Source organism: Nerophis ophidion, linkage group LG04, assembly GCF_033978795.1.
Source record: "Nerophis ophidion isolate RoL-2023_Sa linkage group LG04, RoL_Noph_v1.0, whole genome shotgun sequence".
In the NCBI taxonomy this organism is placed as follows: domain Eukaryota; kingdom Metazoa; phylum Chordata; class Actinopteri; order Syngnathiformes; family Syngnathidae; genus Nerophis; species Nerophis ophidion.
The window spans coordinates 75,321,225-75,347,107 of record NC_084614.1 but is presented as its reverse complement, the minus strand read 5'-3'; the positions used below and the strand labels follow the sequence as shown (position 1 = coordinate 75,347,107).

Below are 25,883 nucleotides of genomic sequence, written 5' to 3'. Positions count from 1 at the left end.
AGCAGGAAACCATCCCAAGCGGAGGCGGATCAGCAGCGCAGAGATGTCCCCAGCCGATACACAGGCAAGCAGTACATGGCCACCGGATCGGACCGGACCCCCTCCACAGGGGAGAGTGGGACATAGAAGAAAAAGAAAAGAAATATAAGTGCAGTTTTACATTGGAAAAATGTTACGTTATAATTACAATGTTTAAGTGTAATATATATATTTATATATATATATATATATATATATATATATATATTACACTTATATATATATATATATATACATAGTTATAATTATAAATACAATGTTTAACAGGGTGTGTATATATATATATATATATATATATATATATATATATATGTATATATACCCTGTTAAACATTGTATTTATAATTATAACTATGTTTAAACGTAAAACTGCACTTTTTTTTAAATATATATATCTTGGTAAACATTGTAATTGTATCAATATTTGTTATAATTACAATTTTTACCAGTGCTCATTGTGTTGTAAACATTGTAATATGTAAAAGCAATATTTGTTTTTATATTACAATGTTTACTATATATATATATATATATATATATATATATATATATATATATATATATTAAAAAATAGTGCCGTTTTACGTTGAAACAAACTTACCGGAAGCCTGGCCGAACATTTGTTTACTTCCGCGTCTACCCCGGAAGTGTGTAGCTACTTCAAGTAGCTGTCTGAATGAGTTCTCTCCGAATAAACTCGGTATGTAACAAGAGATTTAAATAGGCTGGTTGGCGCGTCACCACATAAAAATGAGCGTGACGTTGGACATACGGCTGAAAAGAGCCAACAAAGTGTACCATGCTGGGGTAAGTAGGTGGACGTGAGTAGCCGGCGAGCTAACAAGCTAACAAGCGCGTGACCAGAAACTGATGAGTCTGAAATGAGCATTTTGTCGTCTAAATTTGGCTTTAACTGATGTTTTTTCTGCTTTGAAAGTTCAAGTACCAATGATAGTCACACACACACTAGGTGTGGCGAAATAATTCTCTGCATTTGACACATCTCCCTTGATCACCCCCTGGGAGGTGAGGGGAGCAGTGAGCAGCAACGGTGGCCGTGCCCGGGAATCATTTTTGGTGATTTAACCCCCAATTCCAACCCTTGATGCTGAGTACAAGCAGGGAAGTAATGGGTCCCATTTTTATAGTCGTTGGTATGACTCGGCTGGGGTTTGAACTCACAACTTACCGATCTCAGGGCGGACACTATCAATCAATCAATCAATGTTTATTTATATAGCCCCAAATCACAAATGTCTCAATCTCAGGGCGGACACTATCAATTAATCAATCAATGTTTATTTATATAGCCCCAAATCACAAATGTCTCAATCTCAGGGCGGACACTATCAATCAATCAATCAAGTTTATTTATATAGCCCCAAATCACAAATGTCTCAATCTCAGGGCGGACACTATCAATCAATCAATCAAGTTTATTTATATAGCCCCAAATCACAAATGTCTCAAAGGACTGCACAAATCATTACGACTACAACATCCTCGGAAGAACCCACAAAAGGGCAAGGAAAACTCACACCCAGTGGGCAGGGAGAATTCACATCCAGTGGGACGCCAGTGACAATGCTGACTATGAGAAACCTTGGAGAGGACCTCAGATGTGGGCAACCCCCCCCCTCTAGGGGACCGAAAGCAATGGATGTCGAGCGGGTCTAACATGATACTGTGAAAGTTCAATCCATAGTGGCTCCAACACAGCCGCGAAAGTTCAGTTCAAAGCGGATCCAAGACAGCAGCGAGAGTCCCGTCCACAGGAGACCATCTCAAGCGGAGGGGGATCAGCAGCGTAGAGATGTCCCCAATCGATACAGGCGAGCGGTCCATCCTGGGTCGCGACTCTGGACAGCCAGTACTTCATCCATGGTCATCGGACCGGACCCCCTCCACAAGGGAGGGGGGGACATAGGAGAAAGAAAAGAAGCGGCAGATCAACTGGTCTAAAAAGGAGGTCTATTTAAAGGCTAGAGTATACAGATGAGTTTTAAGGTGAGACTTAAATGCTTCTACTGAGGTGGCATCTCGAACTGTTACCGGGAGGGCATTCCAGAGTACTGGAGCCCGAACGGAAAACGCTCTATAGCCCGCAGACTTTTTTTGGGCTCTAGGAATCACTAATAAGCCGGAGTCCTTTGAACGCAGATTTCTTGCCGGGACATATGGTACAATACAATCGGCAAGATAGGATGGAGCTAGACCGTGTAGTATTTTATACGTAAGTAGTAAAACCTTAAAGTCACATCTTAAGTGCACAGGAAGCCAGTGCAGGTGAGCCAGTACAGGCGTAATGTGATCAAACTTTCTTGTTCTTGTCAAAAGTCTAGCAGCCGCATTTTGTACCAACTGTAATCTTTTAATGCTAGACATGGGGAGACCCGAAAATAATCCGTTACAGTAATCGAGACGAGACGTAACAAACCACTAGGCCACTGATACTTCAATCGAACAAAACATTAGGTACCACTCAATTAAAGATCTAATAGTGGTTAAGTTAGCTATTTAGGAGAAATATAATCTTAGACAAAAATGTAATTTCCAAACATTTGTACGCACGTACAACACTTGACACCGTCAGTATATCAGTATGTGGAATTCCTCCCATTTCCTCTTACAAAAAAATCCTAAACTTTGTTTTTTTACATTTAATGATAATTTATTGACGTCAAACCATCTCTTAAATGTAATAATTTCCTGTTCAAATATGTTTCATAACGCTTTTAAGTAGGGATGCACCGATTAATCGGTAACCGAATATATTCGGCCGAATATGGCAAAAAAAGCCACATTCGGCCTTCGGTGGAATGAGTTAAAAACAAGGCCAAATAGTGGCGTGTGACGCAATTTTTTGACGCGGTGACGTTGGGATATGTTGTGTACTTGTATAAGTGTATGAGGTTACAAGCACACACTTATTGAGATTTAGTGGGGCCTCTGTTTACATTATTAGCCTGTTGTGTAGGCTACCTGTATAAGTGTATGAGGTTACAAGCACACACTTAATTGAGATTTACTTGAACCTTCTGTTTACATTATTAGCATATCTACTGGGGCTAAGCAGACTTTTGCCAAAAGGACAATAATTCATTTGTTGTGGGTTTATCCACTTTAATGCACTTTATTTTTTTTTTGAATGTATGTTTTGTTTGAAGGCCTAATATAAATGAAAAACTTTGTGCTTTTTTTGAAAAGCAAAGGCTACTGGAATATTAAAAAAAATGTCAATATTCAATAAAAAATTACTTTCTTTGAAAAACATGTCTAAATATTTATTCTAGGCTATTTATGCAATATTAAAAAAATTATCAAAAACTGCATTCATTATTCGGTATTCGGCTTTCGGCCAAGCGTTTAATTTTTATTCGGCTTCGGCCACAAATTTTCATTTCGGTGCATCCCTACTTTTAAGTCATGTCCCGAACTATAAAAGTTGGTGTCGTAATAATAGTTATTTCGTGTCGTAAATAATACTTCATTCTGAAAAATGAAGAATGAGATCGACAGGCGGATCGGTGCGGCGTCTTCAGTAATGCGGACGCTGTATCAATCTGTTGTGGTTAAGAAGGAACTGAGCCGGAAGGCAAAGCTCTCGACTTACCGGTCGATCTACGTTCCCATTCTCACCTATGGTCATGAGCTTTGAGTTTTGACCAAAAGGACAAGATCACGGGTACAAGCGGCCGAAATGAGTTTCCTTCGCTGGGTGGCGAGATAGGGTGAGAAGCTCTGCCATCCGGGAGGAACTCAAAGTAAAGCCGCTGCTCCTTCACATCGAGAGGAGCCAGATGAGGTGGTTCGGGCATCTGGTCAGGATGCCACCCGAACGCCTCCCTAGGGAGGTGTTTAGGGCACGTCCAACCGGTAGGAGGCCATTGGGAAGACCCAGGACACGTTGGGAAGGCTATGTCTCCCGGCTGGCCTGGGAACACCTCGGGATCCCCCGGGAAGAAATGGTACAAGTGGTTGGGAAGAGGAAAGTTTTGGCTTCCCTGCTTAGGCTGCTGCACCCGCGACCCGACCACAGATAAGCGGAAGAAGATAGATGGATGGCATCATGTATTGCCTTCATTATAACACTTTTATATGAGACTTTTCAGACTGATTTTCTTTTTGTATTTTTGGTCCAATATGGCTCTCTTAACATTTTGGGGTTCCGACCCCTGCATTAAGTGAATCATCACTGATGTAAGTATTTATTAAGTAATCTTGAGTATTTAGAATTAATTGAATGCGTTACATGTTGAGAACAGAAAGTGAACACACGTGTGTTAATTATTTCCCATAAAGTGGAAAAAGGGGAACATTAAATGGGGTTCGCTTCTTTGCACTCCTTTATCAACATGTCGTGAAAAGAAAAGGAAACATGTTTAAAAAATGTGATCTGTCATACTGAAACTGTTCACATTAGAATCAGAATCAGAAATACTTTATTAACCCCTGAGAGGAAATTCAAATGTTCAGCACAATCATATTCAAGATCAGACAAACATTACAGGGAAAAAGAACAGGATCGCTGACGGGTCTGCCAACTTTTTGCGCCCCTTACAAAAATGGTGAGATACAGGTAAACTGTTTGAATTAAACTTCAACCAACCAACCTCAGCACAGAGAAGTTGGCATTAGTTGGAATTAAGGCAGCTCCACAACAAAGTATAGATGGAAGTGAAGTGAATTTTATTTATATAGCACTTTTTCTCTAGTGACTCAGAGCGCTTTTACATAGTGAAACCCAATATCTAAGTTACATTCAAACCAGTGTGTGTGGCACTGGGAGCAGGTGGGTAAAGTGTCTTGCCCAAGGACACAACGGCAGTGACTAGGATGGCGGAAGCCGGGATCGAACATGCAACCCTCAAGTTGCTGGCACTGCCACTCTACCAACCGAGCTATACCGCCTAGATCATGGGTGTCAAACTCTGGCCGTGTAATTTCATTTGACCCTGAGGCAATATCCAATTAACATTAGAGCTGGCCCGCCGGTGTTATACAGCGGTGCCGCTGTAACACCGCATTCACCGATTTCCCGGGAGACTCTCGAATTTCAGTGCCCCTCCCCAAAATCTCCCGGTGCAACCATTCTCCCGAATTCCACCCGGACAACAATATTGAGGGTGTGCCTTAAAGGCACTGTCTTTAGCGTCCTCTACAACCTGTCTTCAAGTCTGTTTTTCCCCCTCACAAACAACGTGCCGACCCAGTCACGTAATATATATGTGGCTTCTACACACATGTATGTAAATGCAAGGCATACTTGATCAACAGCATACAGGTCACACTGAGAGTGGCCATATAAACAACTTTAACACTGTTACAAATATGCGCCACACTGTGAACCCACACCAAACAAAAATAACAAACACATTTTGGGAGAACATCCGCACCGTAACACAACATAAACACAACCGAACAAATACCCAGAACCCCTTGCATCACTAACTCTTCCGGACCGCTACAATATACACCCCCCCCCCCCCCCGCCCCGCTTCCAACAAACCCGCCTGCCCACCTGAGCCCCGACATTAACTCAGCAGTAAAAAGGCCTGAATGGTTGATTTATTCATTGTTATTTTATTTTCAAATGTATTAGCCTGTGGAAAAAGTTCATGTTGATATTTACCTCAGAAGGCTGCAAATACAAAAGAGGCATCAAATTTTGATCAAAGTGTAATTTGGTATGCCATTGATATTTTTAAATTATTTTTGTTAATATTATTTGAAGCTCAATTTTGCATGTCACTATAAAGTTATATAAGCCTTGCTTGTTCAATATTCAATGAAAAACTTGTTTGGGTCCCTATTAAAAGGTTCATTTGTTCAACCTCGGCCCGCGGCTTTATTCAGTTTTAAATTTTGGCCCACTCTGTATTTGAGTTTGACACCCCTGGCCTAGATGGAAGGATGTGGAATAATTGAAGTAAATATATACAGTACATTCATAATTCTTTGTTTACATCATTACATTGGAATCCGCTATTTGTGTTAAATTACTATGATGTAGTTCTGTCTTATCAATTTGTATCGTAAGACTTGAAAATATGGCACTTATTTTCTTACGGGCTAGTATTGTTAATACAGAAGACTCATTGTTTTAGAGTTTTTTTCTGCACCCTTAAAGCTTCAGAAAAAATATTGTTTTAGGCATAATCAAACAAGTATCTGAGACAACCGAATTTGTGTCCGACTGATCATATTTTGTCATACAACAATTTCTATCCATACGGAGGTTGCATACTTATGGAAACATTGGGAGGCCTCATCACTTGAGTATCTCTTTACCGGAGGGAGTGCTGGTTTTGGGTAATCAAAACTATGGTCCTGTATTTGGGGCCCGCAAGGTGGTGTCATGTGGACATGGGCTTGGATTAAGTGAGACTTTGGGATCCACCTCAGGTGTGCGGGTGCTCACAATTTGTGCTCTGCAGGAGTCCGTGGCGGGCGTCATCGTGCTGTCCTGCAAGGAGGCGGTGCAGCATCACGGCATCTTTCTGAGCATGGAGGGCCTGGTCAACCTGCAGCTGAGCTCCAAGAGCGTGGGCGTCTTTGAGGCTTTCTACAACTCTGTCAAGGTAATAACCACGACCAGTAAAGGTAGTAACTGAGTGAAAGACGCACATGGAGCATGGGTGTTTTTTTTTAGTGGACCTGTGTGAAGTTGGCTCCCCTATCATTGCAAAAATTACAAACCCCAAAACCAGCGAAGTTGGCACGTTGTATAAATGGTAAATAAAAACAGAATACAATGATTTGCAAATCCTTTTCAACCTATATTCAATTGAATAGACTGCAAAGACAAAATATTTAACGTTCGAACAGGTAAACGTTATTTTTTGCAAATATTAGCTCAATTGGAATTTGATGCCTGCAACATGTGTTAAATAAGCTAGCACAAGTGGCAAAAAAGACTGAGAAAGTTGAGGAATGCTCATCAAACACTTATTTGGAACATGCCGCAGGTGCACAGGCTAATTGGGAACAGGTGGGTGCTATGATTTGGTATACACGCAGCTTTTATGAAATGCTCACTCATTCACACACAAGGATGGGGCGAGGGTCACCACTTTGTGAACAAATGCGTGAGCAAATTGTCCAACAGTTTAAGTAAAAACATTTCTCAACGAGCTAATGCAAGGAATTTAGGGATTTCACCATCTACGGTCTGTGACATCTTCAAAAGGTTCAGAGAATCTGGAGAAATTACTACATGTAAGCGATGATATTATGGACCTTCGATCCCTCAGGCGGCGCTGCATCAAAAAGCGACATCAGTGTGTAAAGGATATCACCACATGGGCTCAGGAACACTTCAGAAAACCACTGTCATTAATTACAGTTCGTTGCTACATCTGTAAGTGCATGTTAAAACTCTACTATGCAAAGTGAAAGCCATTTATCAACAACACCCAGAAACGCCGCCGGCTTCGCTGGACCCGAGTTCATCCAAGATGGACTGATGCAAAGTGGAAAAGTGTTCTGTGGTCTGATGAGTCCACATTTCAAATTGTTTTTGGAAACTGGACGCTGTGTCCCCCCGATCAAAGAGGAAAAGAACAATCCAGTTTGTTTTAGGCGCAAAGTTCAAAAGTCAGCATCTGTGATGATATGGGGGTGTATAAGTGCCCAAAGCATGGGTAATTTACGCATCTGTGATGTGTAATGCTGAAAGGTCCATACAGGTTTTGGAGCAACATATGCTGCAATCCAAGCAACGTTTTAATAGACGCCCCTGCTTATTTTAGCAAGACAATGCCGTGTTACAACAGCGTGGCTTCATAGTAAAAGAGTGCGGGTACTAGACTGGCCTGCCTGTAGTCCAGACCTGTCTCCCATTGAAAATGTGTGGCGCATTATGAAGCCTAAAATACCACAACAGAGACCCCGGACTGTTGAACAACTTAAGCTGTACATCAAGCAAGAATGGGAAATAATTCCACCTGAAAAGCTTCAAAAATTGCTCTCCTCAGTTCCCAAACGTTTACTGAGTGTTGTTAAAAGGAAAGGCCATGTAACACAGTGGTAAAAATGCCTCTGTGCCAACTTTTTTGCAATGTGTTGCTGCCATTAAATTCTAAGTTCATGATTATTTGCAAAAAAAATTAAGTTTTGAACATAAAGTATCTTGTCTTTGCAGTCTATTCAATTGAATATACCGGTAAGTTGAAAAGGATTTGCAAGTCATTGTATTGTTTTTTTATTTACCATTTACACAACCTGCCAACTTTACTGGTTTTGGGGTTTGTAGTGAGACACACATTTTTGCCTCACAAGCGTAGCACAAAGGAATGTGAAAAGTTTGTTGCGATTTTCACAAGGTGAGGAGCCTGAGTGATGTCACCAGTCAGAAAATATATTTTAAAAAATAACTTCAAAACCATAACGGCACAAACAAAAATGTTTACAGCACGAACGAGTTGCAGTGTTATTTCACAATGATAAGGGGCGGGGTGGGCTTCACACAGGTAACATGTGGGCATTGTAAGTCCCCGCTGAGCAGGTCGGTGTTTAATCATCGATTGCGTCTGCTTTGCTTGGCAGCCCATTCCGCTGATCAGCTGCAGCACAGAGGTGGCCAAGGCGGGCAAGGTCCCAGGAGGCAAGACCGAGATCCCCTTCGAGTTCCCTCTGAACACCAAAGGCAACAAGGCTTTGTACGAGACCTACCACGGAGTCTTTGTCAACATTCAGGTGGGTCCACATTTTTCATACCTGCCAATACCGATAGTTTTCCGACACCGACCTCTGTTGGCTTTGATTATGGGCCTGCTTGTAGAGAAAAGCACTCATCTTATTATTGATTATCCATCCATCCATCCATTTCCTACCGCTTATTCCCTTTTTGGGGTCACGGGGGGCGCTGGCGCCTATCTCAGCTACAATCGGGCGGAAGGCGGGTACACCCTGGACAATCAATCAATCAATCAATGTTTATTTATATAGCCCCAAATCACAAATGTCTCAAAGGACTGCACAAATCATTACGACTACAACAAGAACCCACAAAAGGGCAAGGAAACCTCACACCCAGTGGGCAGGGAGAATTCACATCCAGTGGGACGCCAGTGACAATGCTGACTATGAGAAACCTTGGAGAGGACCTCAGATGTGGGCAACCCCCCCTCCCTCTAGGGGACCGAAAGCAATGGATGTCCAGCGGGTCTAACATGATACTGTGAAAGTTCAATCCATAGTGGCTCCAACACAGCCGCGAGAGTTCAGTTCAAGCGGATCCAAGACAGCAGCGAGAGTCTCGTCCACAGGAAACCATCTCAAGCGGAGTCGGATCAGCAGCGTAGAGATGTCCCCAACAAGTCGCCACCTTATCCCAGAGCCAACACAGATAGACAGACAACACTCACACTCACATTCACACACTAGGGCCAATTTAGTGTTGCCAATCAACCTATCCCCAGGTGCATGTTTTTGGAGGTGGGAGGAAGCCGGAGTACCCGGAGGGAACCCACGCATGCACGGGGAGAACATGCAAACTCCACACAGAAAGATCCAGAGCCTGGGATTGAACCCAGGACTGCAGGACCTTCGTATTGTGAGGCAGCCGCACTAACCCCTCTTCCACTGTGAAGCCCTATTATTGATTATACGGGTCCTTTTATATATTATTCTTCCGCTGTCTTTTTTTTGTCCGAAATTGTGTGGAACAAACTGCGAGAAGAGCCCACACACGTTGCTATGTATCGTGGTCAACATTTTTTGCAACTACGCTAACGCTATTAAAGGAAATAGGAAAAAATGTACTCATTAACCTTTATAATTAGGAATGTCCCAATACAACTGGTTTACGTCCAATACGATACCGATATTAGGGCCTTAAAGACCTACTGAAATGAGATTTTCTTATTCAAACGGGGATAGCAGGTCCATTCTATGTGTCATACTTGATCATTTCGCGATATTGCCATATTTTTGCTGAAAGGATTTAGTAGAGAACATTGACGATAAAGTTTGCAACTTTTGGTCGCTAATAGAAAAGCCCTGCCTGTACCGGAAGTATGTGCGCGTGACGTCACGAGTTGCAGGGCTTCACACATATTCACATTGTTTTTAATGGGAGCCACCAGCAGTAAGAGCAATTCGGACCGAGAAAGCGACAATTTCCCCATTAATTTGAGCGATGATGAAAGATTTGTGAATTAGGATATTGATAGTGAAGGACTAGAAGAAGAAAAAAAAAAGCGACATCTCCGGGCGGCGGCAGTGTGAGCGTTTCAGATGTAATTAGACACATTTACTAGGATAATTCTGGAAGATCCCTTATCTGCTTATTGTTTTAATAGTGTTTTAGTGAGATTTTAAAGATTGTAAAGTAATACCTCGAGGTCGGATGGCTGCGGTGAACACTAAGTGTCTCAGAGAGAAGCCGAGGAGCCAAGCTCACAGCTGCATTTTAAAAAGCTGCTGCAGGAGGACGAATAATCCACTGATTTCTCCGGTAAGATATATATATTTCACAATTTCCCCATCTGAAAACATGCTGGTTGACCGCTCTGCTTCACAACAAACAAAGAAACACCGGCTGTGTCTCGGTGCTAAAGACAGCTGCAATACACCGCTTTCCACCAAAAGCATTGTTCTTTATAGTCTCCATTATTAGTTGAACAAATTGCAAAAGATTCAGCAACACAGATGTTCAAAATACTGTGTAATTACGCCATAAACAGAAACGACTTTTAGCCGTGTTTGGTGCAGCGCTAATATTTCCTGACAGTCTGTGACGTCACACGCACGTGTCATCATTCCGCGACGTTTTCAACAAGGAACTCGCGGGAAATTTAAAATTGCAATTTAGTAAACTAAAAAGGCCGTTTTGGCATGTGTTGCAATGTTAATATTTCATCATTGATATATAAACTATCAGACTGCATGGTCGGTAGTAGTGGCTTTCAGTAGGTCTTTAAGCATTGGCCGACTATTTTTCCAAGACGATGTCACATTATTATTATTTTAAGGACAAAATTAGATTTATTCTAATAAGGAATAAGGCTGGAATTAAGGCTGGGCGATTATATGATCGTTTTTTGATTGAATGACTGATTGAGTGATTTATTGAAACTTTTATTAGTAGATTGCACAGTACAGTACATATTCCGTACAATTGACCACTAAATGGTAACACCTGAATAAGTTTTTCAACTTGTTTAAGTCGGGGTCCACGTTAATTGATTCATTAATTAGAATTCGATCACTGTGATCAGCTTTTAACATATTGCGGTAAATGTCTGTTAGAGCAGTGGTTCTCAAATGGGGGTACGCGAATATATGCCAGGGGGTACGTGAGATTTTTTTTTAATATTCTAAAATTAGCAACAATTCAAAAATCCTTTATAAATATATTTATTGAATAATACTTCAACAAAATATGAATGTAAATTCATAAACTGTGACAAGAAATGCCACAATGCAATATTCAGTGTTGACAGCTAGATTTTTGTGGACATAAATATTGATGTTAAAGATTTATTTTTTTGTGAAGAAATTATTAGAATTAAGTTGATGAATCCAGATGGATCTCTATTACAATCCCCAAAGAGGGCACTTTAAGTTGATGATTACTTCTATGTGTAGAAATCTTTATTTATAATTGAATCACTTGTTTATTTTTCAACAAGTTTTTAGTTATTTTTACATCTTTTTTTCCAAATAGTTCAAGAAAGACCACTACAAATGAGCAATATTTTGCGCTTTTATACAATTTAATAAATCAGAAACTGATGACATAGTGCTGTATTTTACTTCTTTATCTCTTTTTTTCAACCAAAAATGCTTTGGTCTGATTAGGGGGTACTTGAATTAAAACAATGTTCACAGGGGGTACATCACTGAAAAAAAGGTTGAGAACCACTGTGTTAGAAGTTACCGCAGTAGTGAACAGTAGGGAAGCAAAGATGGTCGGTATAATCCTGCAGTGAACAATCCGCCTGTGTTGACCGTGAATATGTCTGTGACTCAGTGAATGTGTGTGTGTTTGTGTACGTTTGCGTGTGTTTTTGTGAAAGTGTTTTTGTCCGTGTATGTGCGTGGCCTCGCGTTCCACCGCGCAGAAATCGGTTTATCACGACGTAATTGATGTTCAATCAGCGTTGTGCCTCGTCCCTTACACAGCTGGAATTGCAGCCCCGAAAAAAGTAAATAAAGAAATATGACTTACACGAGTCTATCTGTGTTGGCCCTGCGTTAAGTTGGCGACTTGTCCAGGGTGTACCCCGCCTTCCGCCCGATTGTAGCTGAGATAGGCGCCAGCGCCTCCCGCGACCCCAAAAGGGAATAAGCGGTAGAAAATGGATGGATGGATGGACTTACACGAGCATAAACTAATGCGCTGTTTGAGACTGCAATATTGTTAAATTAGTATTACGTAAGTTAGGGCTGGATGATTCTGGCAAAAATGTATATATTGATTATTTTTGTTTGATATTGTAATCACAATTATTTACATGATTATTCATTAATTTGAAAACAGTCTTATTGTATCACCAAAACTGAGCTTTAAATATAGTTTAAAAACACCTGAATTAGTCACATATAAACCACAACAAATAAAACAATAATAATAATAGCAGTAAGAAATGTAATAGCAATAAAAAAAACAATAATTCATTTTTCCCGTTTTAATTGTTTTTAATTAAGTGTTTTACATTTTACATGTATTTTTCCACCATAGTGTGTGCTTTTTGTGTAAAATGAAATTTGATAAAATGTTTAATTAAATGCAAAAATCCTCACATTTATTGGTGCAATACATCTTTCGACAATTTTAAGATGTGTTCTGGGTGTATGGATTGTTCTTGTTAGCTTTAGCTTCATAGTTTAGTCGCTATTTCAGGGGGCCGTTTCGACAATGTTTAGTTCAGGACGTGGCGGTTGTGTGTGTCGGGGATAAATGAGTGCCACCGGACACAATGTTTTCCCAAATAAATGTTCCTTCTCCTCACAATGACAACATTTCACTTACATTCATGTCAATTTCCTTGACATTATTTTGCGTTTATCAGCAGATTCCGTTTTACTGGACAATTATGTGGCGCCGACCATGGTTACTTCAACCCGGAAATCGTATGACTTACTTTTTTGTGGGGTTTAGACATTATTGATTAGGTTTACAAGCACTGTGCCAAACTACAAATTGCAACCACGGTGGGATCCCAAACTTCGCGTAGACTCATTTGCCCCTCAACCGTTTCACTGTCACACGCTCTGGAATTTGCATGCATGTTGCGTGGCCTTTCATTTTATTTAATTTTTTTCAACTATTATATTTGAATACTTGTGAGAAATCAAAATTAACATTCCATTAATGTCCAGCCCTAACGTATGTCTAGCTTGTTTGCTATTGTGTGCTTAGCTGTTGTGTAGCTGCCAGCTCCTTGTAGCACAATTCCACATGAGTCTGCAGCTTGAATCTAAATAGTTCCAGATACAGACCGTTTCCTCATTCTTCTCGGTCTGCCAGTTAGGACTCCTGTTAAATCGGATCGGCCTCATCCCTAGTATACGTGCCCATGACAGACGGTTGAACACAGGTATGTTGTGTGTCCACAGTACACCCTCCGCTGTGATTTAAAGCGCTCCCTGCTGGCCAAAGACCTGAGCAGGAACTGTGAGTTCATCGTGCACTGTCAGGTAAGAGACGTAAACCTTCATATAATACAGGCCTGGGAAATTATATTGACTTAAAAGAGAAAATGTGTCTAAGGGCCAGAATATCTGTCTATCTATTAATATCTATCTGTCTATGTATACATACAGTATAATTATATGTATATATATATATTTATTTATTTATTTATATTTTTTTGGGGGGGGGGTGGTTTTATGGTCAGAATAGAGGACCTCCCATTGGCGCTACTGTAGGTGTAATTATAGTTATGTTTATTTACGAGTTAGAATGCATTAAAAAAAAAATCCATCTGTCGTCATGTCTTTCATGATGATTGTGAATAATATGCAAAATTCCTAAAAAGTTCATTTCCTCTTTAAAGCTACTGTAATATAGAATTATTCAACATTTTCACTTTTGGAATCTGTGGAAGTTTTGACTGGGGCTCAAAACTATCACAATATATGTTTTTTACATTGATCATATTGATAATTATTGATATTTTTTATGACTTAGCATGCCAATAAATACAGTAATGCAATTTTCAACTGACTACGGTTGCTATTTATCAGGGCATACTTGCCAACCTTGAGACTTCCGAATTCAGGAGATGGGGCGGAGGAGGTTTAAGGTGGCTGGGATTCGGTGGTAGCGGGGGGTGTATATTGTAGTGTCCCGGAAGAGTTAGTGCTGCAAGGGGTTCTGGGTATTTGTTCTGTTGTGTTACGGTGCGGATGTTCTCCCGAAATGTGTTTGTCATTCTTGTTTGGTGTGGGTTCACAGTGTGGTGCATATTTATAACCGTGTTAAAGTTGTTAATACAGCCACTTTCAGTGTGACCTGTTTGGCTGTTGACTAAGTATGCATTGTATTCACGTATGTGTGTGTGTAGAAGTCGCATATATTATTGAGCTGTCCGGCACGTTGTTTGAATGGAGGAAAAGCAGACGTGACAACAGGTTGTAGAGGACGCTAAAGGCAGTATTGTTGTCAGGGTGGAAATCAGGAGAAATTCGGGAGAATGGTTGCCCCGGGAGGAGCACTGAAATTCGGGAGTCTCCTGGGAAAATCGTGAGAGTTGGCAAGTATGTATCTGGGGTGAAGATGTCTTGTAGCCAGGTAAGATGAGTGCAGCTAAGGTGTCACAATAACTGCAGTCGACTTGAAGTTACTGCCGGCAAAGGGTTGGACTCCGCCAAGGCTGTCCTTTGTCACCGATTCTGTTCATAACTTTTATGGACAGAATTTCTAGGCGCAGTCAAGGCGTTGAGGGTATCTGGTTTGGTGGCTGCAGGATTAGGTCTCTGCTATTTGCAGATGATGTGGTCCTGATGGCTTCATCTGACCGGGATCTTCAGCTCTCACTGGATCGGTTTGCAGCCGAGTGTGAAGCGACCGGAATGAGAATCAGCACCTCCAAGTCCGAGTCCATGGTTCTCGCCCGGAAAAGGGTGGAGTGCCATCTCCGGGTTGGGGAGGAGACCCTGCCCCAAGTGGAGGAATTCAAGTACCTAGGAGTCTTGTTCACGAGTGAGGGAAGAGTGGATCGTGAGATCGACAGGCGGATCGGTGCGGCGTCTTCAGTAATGCGGACGTTGTACCGATCCGTTGTGGTGAAGAAGGAGCTGAGCCGGAAGGCAAAGCTCTCAATTTACCGGTCGATCTACGTTCCCATCCTCACCTATGGTCATGAGCTTTGGGTCATGACCGAAAGGATAAGATCACGGGTACAAGCGGCCGAAATGAGTTTCCTCCGCCGTGTGGCGGGGCTCTCGCTTAGAGATTGGGTGAGAAGCTCTGCCATCCGGGAGGAACTCAAAGTAAAGTCGCTGCTCCTCCACATCGATAGGAGCCAGGTGAGGTGGCTCGGGCATCTGGTCAGGATGCCACCCGAACGCTTCCCTAGGGAGGTGTTTAGGGCACGTCCAACCGGTAGGAGGCCATTGGGAAGACCCAGGACACGTTGGGAAGGCTATGTCTCCCGGCTGGCCTGGGAACGCCTCGGGATCCCCCGGGAGGAGCTGGTACAAGTGGTCCAACTGGTAGGAGGCCACGGGGAAGACCCAGGACACGTTGGGAAGACTATGTCTGGCCTGGGAACGCCTCGGGATCCCCCGGGAAGAGCTAGATGAAGTGGCTGGGGAAAGGGAAGTCTGGGTTTCCCTGCTTAGGCTGTTGCCCCCGCGACCCGACCTCGGATAACCGGAAGAAGATGGATGGATGGATGGACTTGAAGTTAGTTTTAGTTTCGAGACATTAGATAGCAGTAGTGTATAAGCAACCAGTTAAAAAGACACATTAGAAGTGTCAGGATGTTGCCGCACCGTCTGCATTTAAACCAACAAAAGTAAAAACAAGTTTCTGTTGTTGAGATGATACAAAAAGATATCAGTTTTTCTTCTCACTCCATGCAGAGAATCCACAGCGAGACCGAAAGACGCCGCAACCAACCTTGGTAGTTGATACTGTTATGTGATTGGCTGTTAGCATATCCCATTGCTCACTGAGAGTTACTGTTTTCTGGGTTCCCAGAACGCGGGTAACTTCATGCAACGAATCTTGTTTCATAATTTTTCTTCCGACCAAAAAGTATAACTATATAGTGAATGTTTTATCGAACGCATTTTGTATAGATATCGATTGTCTATCGAGATGTATATTGGTATCGTTTTATCCGCTTAGCTCTAGTTTTGACACAATGTGGGCACGTTATTGCTGTGTGAAACTTTGGACTCTACCTTTGGACTTAGCCACAGAAAGAAAAGCTTGCAGCCACCCCGATCAACTTCACCATCACGCCAGACACCCTGCAGAACACCCGTGAGGTGCGAGAAACATTTGATTTATTCAAACGTTATTTGTTGTTATCTTCGTAACTTTTCCTCCCCCTGTCACCCCCAGCGGAGTTCACTCCCCAAGTTCCTCATCCGAGGCCACCTGGACACCACCAACTGCGTCATAAGCCAGCCGCTGACTGGCGAGGTGGAGGTGGAGAGCTCAGACATTCCCATCAAGAGCATCGAACTGCAGCTTGTTCGAGTGGAGACCTGCGGTGAGCCCCGTCGACCGCGCTCCCACTCGAGAGAACCTCAGTTTCTCCTAACAGCACCTAGGGGGGGTCGGGTTTAGGCTGCGCGGAAGGCTACGCCCGAGACGCCACCGAGATCCAGAACATCCAGATAGCTGAGGGCGACGTGCGCCCCGCGCTGCCCATTCCCATCTACATGGTGTTCCCCAGGCTGTTCACCTGTCCCACCCTGGAGACCACCAACTTCAAAGTCGGTCAGTGGACTTGTTTGGAATGTGCCTCCAGGGGGCCTTAATGCATGTAACTATCCTCTGTTGGGATGTGTAGCAAGGAACATGGGCGTGTTTCCGCAACGCTAATCACCGTCGCAAATTACATTAGATAGTACTTTATTTATTCCATCAGGAGAGTTTCTTCAGGAAAATTAAAATTTTCAGCACAATCCCATTCAAGATCAGACAAACATTACAGGGAGACAGAACAGGATGGCTGACGGGTCTGCCGGCTTCCACCGCCCCTTACCAAAAAAGTGAGATACAGGTAAACAAGGGGGGGAATGGGAGAAAAAAATAGACGATTAAAATAAGATTAAAAAATCGGTCTAAGCCTGGGCCCTGGAAAGGGAGTCCAGACTGAGGCCAAGGGGAAAAAAACAACTCATAGCCATAATACACATCCCTCTTACATGTGTGTAAGAGGGAAACATCAAAGAACAAAAAGGACATGAAAGACATTAAAGTAACGGAGCTGATGCAACCAGCCAATTCTACATACAGCTATGAATAAAAAGTAAAAGAAACATATACACTGTGGTGGCCTCCGCAGTGTTCCACGCCATCATCTGCTGGGGTGGAGGGAGCATGGTCAGAGACAGGAGCAGACCCAACAAAGCAACCAAGAGAGCCGCCAACCAACTCTCGGCCAGGCGATTAGGACTTTTGTCGGCGATAGACATTTTTTTTTGAAAAGCATAGCAAATCAAGCACTTTTACAGTAAAACCCCATGAAGCGCTACCCCCAAGAATCGGATCGAATCGTGTGGTGCCCAAAGATTCACAACCCTAAAATGTACCCAAAGTGTTTTGCTCGTAAGTCCGCCATTGTACCGTATTTTTCGGACTATAATTCTCAGTTTTTTTCATAGTTTGGCCGGGGGTGCGACTTATACTCAGGAGCGACTCGTGTGAAATTATTAACACGTTACCGTAAAATATCAAATAATAATATTTAGCTCATTCACGTAAGAGACTAGACGTACAGTGGGGCAAAAAACTAGTCAGCCAGCGATTGTGCAAGTTCTCCCACTTAAAATGATGACAGAGGTCTGTAATTTTCATCATAGGTACACTTCAACTGTGAGAGACAGAATGTGAAAAAAAAATCCAGGAATTCACATTGTAGGAATTTTAAAGAATTTATCTGTAAATTATGGTGGAAAATAAGTATTTGGTCAACCATTCAAAGCTCTCACTGATGGAAGGAGGTTTTGGCTCAAAATCTCACGATACATGGCTCCATTCATTCTTTCCTTAACACGGATCAATCGTCCAGAAAAACAGCCCCAAAGCATGATGTTTCCACCCCCATGCTTCACAGTAGGTGTGGTGTTCTTGGGATGCAACTCAATATTCTTCTTCCTCCAAACACGACGAGTTGAGTTTATACCAAAATGGATACATGGATGATAGAGCAGAGGATTGGGAGAATGGCATGTGGTCAGATGAAACCAAAATAGAACTTTTTGGTATAAACTCAACTCGTCGTGTTTGGAGGAAGAAGAATACTGAGTTGCATCCCAAGAACACCATACCTACTGTGAAGCATGGGGGTGGAAACATCATGCTTTGGGGCTGTTTTTCTGCTAAGGAGACAGGACGATTGATCCGTGTTAAGGAAAGAATGAATGGGGCCATGTATCGTGACATTTTGAGCCAAAACCTCCTTCCATCAGTGAGAGTTTTTAATGGTTGACCGAATACTTATTTTCCACCATAATTTACAAGTAAATTCTTTAAAATTCCTACAATGTGAATTCCTGGATTTTTTTTTCACATTCTGTCTCTCACAGTTGAAGTGTACCTATGATGAAAATTACAGACCTCTGTCATCATTTTAAGTGGGAGAACTTGCACAATCGCTGGCTGACTAAATACTTTTTTGCCCCACTGTATAAGATTTCATGGGATTTAGTGATTAGGAGTGACAGATTGTTTGGTAAACGTATAGCATGTTCTATATGTTATAGTTATTTGAATGACTCTTACCATAATATGTTACGTTAACATACCAGGCACCTTCTCAGTTGGTTATTTATGCCTCATATAACGTACACTTATTCAGCCTGTTGTTCACTATTCTTTATTTATTTGAAATTGCCTTTCAAATGTCTATTCTTGGTATTGGGTTTTATCAAATAAATTTCCCCAAAAAATTCGACTTATACTCCAGTGCGACTTATGGTTTTTTTCTTCTTTATTATGCATTTTCGGCAGGTGCGACTTATACTCCGGAGCGACTTATATTCCGAAAAATACGGTTGTTTGACGATGTTGTCAATGAAGTCCTTTTTCACTATTCTCTTTTTGTGAAGCAGACTGGCTCATACTTGTACATGTATTCTCCGCCATTGCCATTTCTAGTAGCTCTAACTTACATCTGTCAGTAGACTCCGTATGGATGGGCTAAAAACTACAACGAAGATGGCGGGGAGACGATGCTGCCAAGTGGGGCCACCTAAATAAGCCCGCCCTCAAAACGGCGCATTCTGAAAATACGGTCAGAAAGCGGCCTGTAAAAAATCAACCATTACATATTATGTAGAGCAGTGGTTCTCAAATGGGGGTACGCGTACCCCTGGGGGTACTTAAAGGTATGCCAAGGGGTACGTGAGATTTTTTTTTTAATATTCTAAAAATAGCAACAATTCCAAAATCCTTTATAAATATATTTATTGAATAATACTTCAACAAAATATGAATGTAAGTTCATAAACTGTGAAAAGAAATGCAACAATGCAATATTCAGTGTTGACAGCTAGATTTCTTGTGGACATGTTCCATAAATATTGATGTTAAAGATTCATTTATTTGTGAATAGGCGCCAGCGCCCCCCGCAACCCCGAAAGGGAATAAGCGGTAGAAAATGGATGGATGGATGGATGTTTAGAATTAAGTTGATGAATCCAGATGGATCTCTATTACAATCCCCAAAGAGGGCACTTTAAGTTGATGATTACTTCTATGTGTAGAAATCTTTATTTACAATTGAATCACTTGTTTATTTTTCAACAAGGTTTTAGTTATTTTCATATCTTTTTTTTCCAAATAGTTCAAGAAAGAACACTACAAATAAGCAATATTTTGCACTGTTATACAATTTAATAAATCAGAAACTGATGACATAGTGCTGTATTTTACTTCTTTATCTCTTTTTTTCAACCAAAAATGCTTTGCTCTGATTAGGTACTTGAATTAAAAAAATGTTCACAGGGATCACTGAAAAAAGGTTGAGAACCACTGTATTAGTGTATATACGCATTAAATATTGCACAAAATATGAATACATAACTTTTAGAATGGAAATAGTAATCTATTGGAACTAATGTAAAGTTTTTCTAACTTTCTTACATATCCATACTCTTGTCCTTGATTGTGACTTATTACTTATAACCCATCAGATTGTAGTACAAAACAAAGCCTACTACTAACAAACATCTAGTCTATGGAGAGCTTTTTTGCAAAGGGAAAAGGCCAGGTACTCCCACTAAATCAGTGGTTCTCAACCTTTTTTCAGTGATGTACCCCCTGTGAACATTTTTTTAATTCAAGTACCCCCTAAACAGAGCAAAGCATTTTTGGTTGAAAAAAAGAGATAAAGAAGTAAAATACAGCACTATGTCATCAGTTTCTGATTTATTAAATTGTTTAACAGTGCAAATATTGCTCATTTGTAGTGGTCTTTCTTGAAATAATTGGAAAAAAAAGATGTAAAAATAACTAAATCAATCAATCAATCAATGTTTATTTATATAGCCCCAAATCACAAATGTCTCAAAGGACTGCACAAATCATTACGACTACAACATCCTCGGAAGAACCCACAAAAGGGCAAGGAAAACTCACACCCAGTGGGCAGGGAGAATTCACATCCAGTGGGACGCCAGTGACAATGCTGACTATGAGAAACCTTGGAGAGGACCTCAGATGTGGGCAACCCCCCCCCTCTAGGGGACCGAAAGCAATGGATGTCGAGCGGGTCTAACATGATACTGTGAAAGTTCAATCCATAGTGGCTCCAAGACACAAAGGCTTGTTGAAAAATAAATAAGTGATTCAATTATAAATAAAGATTTCTACACATAGAAGTAATCATCAAGTTAAAGTGCCCTCTTTGGGGATTGTAGTAAAGATCCATCTGGATTCATGAACTTAATTCTAATAATTTCTTCACCAAAAAAGAATATTTCAAACATAAACAATATTAATGGAACATGTCCACAAACAAATCTAGCTGTCAACACTGAATATTGCATTGTTGTATTTTTTTCACAGTTTATGAACTTACATTCATATTTTGTTGACGTATTTTTCAATAAATATATTTATGAAGGATTTTATAAATGGGGCGGTATAGCTCGGTTGGTAGAACGGCCGTCTCAGCAACTTGAGGGTTGCAGGTTCGATTCCCGCTTCCGCCATCCTAGTCACTGCCGTTGTGTCCTTGGGCAAGACACTTTACCCACCTGCTCCCAGTGCCACCCACACTGGTTTAAAAATGTAACTTAGATATTGGGTTTCACTATGTAAAGTGCTTTGAGTCACTAGAGAAAAGCGCTGTATAAATATAATTCACAATTTTTTAATTGTTGCTATTTTTAGAATATTTAAAAAAAAAAAATCTCCCCTACCCCTTGGCATACCCTCAAGTACCCCCGTTTGAGAACCACTGCACTAATTGAACATCGCGGCGGGTTTTTTAATGTATTCATTTTTCTTGCATCTATTTGCTATATCTGCCACACGTGGAAGGCCGGTCCATTAAAATAATGCCTACTTTAAAACCGGTCCCTGGTGCAAAAAAAAAAAGGTTGAGGAACCCTGGAATATAAGCCATAAAACAAGCCAACACGTATAAATGTTTTTTCAATTTGACGTGCATTTTGATCCTCGTCGCATTTCACTGTTTTACTACTTACGTATAAAATACTACACGGTCTAGCTCCATCCTATCTTGCCGATTGTATTGTACCATATGTCCCGGCAGGAAATCTGCGTTCAAAGGACTCCGGCTTATTAGTGATTCCCAAAGCCCAAAAAAAGTCTGCGGGCTATAGAGCGTTTTCATTTCGGGCTCCAGTACTCTGGAATGCCCTCCCGGTAACAGTTCGAGATGCTACCTCAGTAGAAGCATTTAAGTCTCACCTTAAAACTCATTTGTATACTCTAGCCTTTAAATAGACTCCCTTTTTAGACCAGTTGATCTGCCGTTTCTTTTCTTTTTCTCCTATGTCCCACTCTCCCTTGTGGAGGGGGTCCGGTCCGATCCGGTGGCCATGTACTGCTTGCCTGTGTATCGGCTGGGGACATCTCTGCGCTGCTGATCCGCCTCCGCTTGGGATGGTTTCCTGCTGGCTCCGCTGTGAACGGGTCTCTCGCTGCTGTGTTAGATCCGCTTTGGACTGGACTCTCGCGACTGTGTTGGATCCATTATAGATTGAACTTTCACAGTATCATGTTAGACCCGCTCGACATCCATTGCTTTCCTCCTCTCCAAGGTTCTCATAGTCATCATTGTCACCGACGTCCCACTGGGTGTGAGTTTTCCTTGCCCTTATGTGGGCCTACCGAGGATGTCGTAGTGGTTTGTGCAGCCCTTTGAGACACTAGTGATTTAGGGCTATATAAGTAAAAATTGATTGATTGATTGATTGATTGATTTCACTTTGCAGTCAGCTTTTTGCTCCTGTGTGTGTGAAGTGTCACGGGCACTTCCGTGAAAACCCAAACTATAGCGGCCGGTGTTTATTTGTTTGTATGCGACTCATTCGCAAACGCCTTGTCTTCCGATTGCAACTCGTCGAAACACATCGATTAGTTCCAGCCGCAGTAACAGTCCCCTGTTATCGCTCGGTTGGTAGAGTGGCCGTGCCAGCAACTTGAGGGTTGCAGGTTCGATTCCCGCTTCCGCCATTCTAGTCACTGCCGTTTTGTCCTTGGGCAAGACACTATACCCACCTGCTCCCAGTGCCACCCACACTGGTTTAAATGTAACTTAGATATTGGGTTTCACTATGTAAAGCGCTTTGAGTCTGTAGAGAAAAGCGCTATATAAATATAATTCACAATTTTTTAATTGTTGCTATTTTTAGAATATTAAAAAAAAAAAAATCTCCCGTACCCCTTGGCATACCCTCAAGTACCCCCGTTTGAGAACCACTGCACTAATTGAACATCGCGGCGGGTTTTTTAATGTATTCATTTTTCTTGCATCTATTTGCTATATCTGCCACACGTGGAAGGCCGGTCCGTTAAAATAATGCCTACTTTAAAACCGGTCCCTGGTGCAAAAAAAAAAGGTTGAGGAACCCTGGAATATAAGCCATAAAACAAGCCAACACGTATAAATGTTTTTTCAATTTGACGTGCATTTTGATCCTCGTCGCATTTCACTGTTTTACTACTTACGTATAAAATACTACACGGTCTAGCTCCATCCTATCTTGCCGATTGTATTGTACCATATGTCCCGGCAAGAAATCTGCGTTCAAAAGACTCCGGCTTATTAGTGATTCCCAAAGCCCCAAAAAAGTCTGCGGGCTATAGAGCGTTTTCATTTCGGGCTCCAGTACTCTGGAATGCCCTCCCGGTAACAGTTCGAGATGCTACCTCAGTAGAAGCATTTAAGTCTCACCTTAAAACTCATTTGTATACTCTAGCCTTTAAATAGACTCCCTTTTTAGACCAGTTGATCTGCCGTTTCTTTTCTTTTTCTCCTATGTCCCACTCTCCCTTGTGGAGGGGGTCCGGTCCGATCCGGTGGCCATGTACTGCTTGCCTGTGTATCGGCTGGGGACATCTCTGCGCTGCTGATCCGCCTCCGCTTGGGATGGTTTCCTGCTGGCTCCGCTGTGAAAGGGTCTCTCGCTGCTGTGTTAGATCCGCTTTGGACTGGACTCTCGCGACTGTGTTGGATCCATTATAGATTGAACTTTCACAGTATCATGTTAGACCCGCTCGACATCCATTGCTTTCCTCCTCTCCAAGGTTCTCATAGTCATTATTGTCACCGACGTCCCACTGGGTCATCATTGTCACCGACGTCCCACTGGGTGTGAGTTTTCCTTGCCCTTATTTGGGCCTACCGAGGATGTCGTAGTGGTTTGTGCAGCCCTTTGAGACACTAGTGATTTAGGGCTATATAAGTAAACATTGATTGATTGATTGATTGATTGATTGATTGATTTCACTTTGCAGTCAGCTTTTTGCTCCTGTGTGTGTGAAGTGTCACGGGCACTTCCGTGAAAACCCAAACTATAGCGGCCGGTGTTGTTTATTTGTTTGTATGCGACTCATTCGCAAACGCCTTGTCTTCCGATTGCAACTCGTCGAAACACATTGATTAGTTCCAGCCGCAGTAACAGTCCCCTGTTATCGCTCGGTTGGTAGAGTGGCCGTGCCAGCAACTTGAGGGTTGCAGGTTCGATTCCCGCTTCCGCCATCCTAGTCACTGCCGTTGTGTCCTTGGGCAAGACACTTTACCCACCTGCTCCCAGTGCCACCCACACTGGTTTAAATGTAACTTAGATATTGGGTTTCGCTATGTAAAGCGCTTTGAGTCACTTGAGAAAAGCGCTATATAAATATAATTCACTTCACTGTCTTAATTACAGTTGCTTGCATGAAGTAAGCTACACAGATAAACAATCCTGACAAAGAGCTATAAAAGGGGTTTCAGAGTAACCTGGAAGCCATGTTCAGCCAAAAATAAGTACAGCAAAAAGTCACTCCAAAGTTGTCATTTATCAATTCCACCAGTAGGTGGAGCCCCTTCCCAGCACGAAGCAGTGGCTCACTGCAGTTCTTCCACTGTTCCTAATCTGTTGGCCATGCTAAACTGCCCCTCTCACTCCATGATTCTGTCTCGCAGAGTTCGAGGTCAACATTGTCATCGTGCTCCACGACGACCACCTGATCACGGAGAACTTCCCACTCAAGCTGTGCAGAGTCTGACTGCACGGAGGTTAGTGTCAGCAGGATTTCGGCGCGTGCAAATAAAAACCCGCTCAAGACTCTTGGTTTGTTTCGTTTAATGTTGTTTTGATGGTGCATTCTTTTTGCAGCTTTCTGTAAGAAATAACAGCATTTTTTTTTTTTTTTTCCTAAAAATCTGTACACATTGTTCTTATTGATGTAGTTTGTCAACAACTCTTAATGTCAACGATATGGGTAGCAGCAAACTTTTGATAAAAAATTGTCCTGCGGCGATTCTTTGAGCTCGTCCAGGTGGATTTGGAGGTGCCTGATGACGGCGTCGTTGAAAGATCCCTCGTCCGCCATCAAGGCTTCCACCAGCTTGTCCGGAGAGCCAAAGTCCACAAGGAGCTTCTTGACCAGAGCCGTCACCACCTCCTCCAAGTGGGCCAACGTGTGGATTTTTTCAATGTGGTCGGGGCTGATTTCCTTCATGGCCCTGGTGGACAGATGATCCATGACCAGGAGGAGGGCGTCCGTCTTCAGAGACTTCTTGCATTTCCTGGGGAGGCGCTGTCCCAGCTGCGCGGTCAGCGTGTAGGCCAGGAGCGGAGTCAAATCCTGAAATGACGGCACTTCGGACGACGACGTGCGCCGTCTAGGAATTAGTGTTTGAGAAGGTGACGACGAGCTCGATGCGGAGGCCGTCGTTCGATTTTTGTCCTCCTCAGACGTATCGATGGTACTTATCACTGGGAGTCTTTGCACTTTAAAAGGCGGCACCTGCTCAGCGACCTCACCCGTGTTGAGGGAGGCGACCACCAGCTGGTTGATCTCGCTCACGGCGCCGGAGACCTCGTCGGCGTACGCCGCGTCGTTCAGCGGCTCCGTCTCCATCCAGAAGACCAGCTGTTGCAAGAACCTCCACGCCGCGTCCTCCGTCATGGCGTACAAGACTTCAGGAGAGAAGATCTGACCGTCCCAGTGTTTCTTACCCCGCCGT

The 25,883-nt window shown here is 42.3% G+C and overlaps 1 protein-coding gene across 1 annotated transcript; it reads left to right on the top strand.

The window, feature by feature from the left end:
• The first annotated feature begins 655 nt into the window (after positions 1-655).
• Positions 656-24,981, top strand: LOC133551885 (vacuolar protein sorting-associated protein 26C-like). The gene is made up of 8 exons (XM_061899066.1): positions 656-846; positions 6,477-6,620; positions 8,587-8,736; positions 13,606-13,686; positions 16,414-16,488; positions 16,565-16,715; positions 16,793-16,945; positions 24,837-24,981. Exons 1-8 carry the CDS (start codon positions 790-792, stop codon positions 24,917-24,919), a joined length of 894 nt encoding a protein of 297 aa, XP_061755050.1. The 5' UTR covers positions 656-789; the 3' UTR covers positions 24,920-24,981.
• Positions 24,982-25,883: the final 902 nt, after the last annotated feature.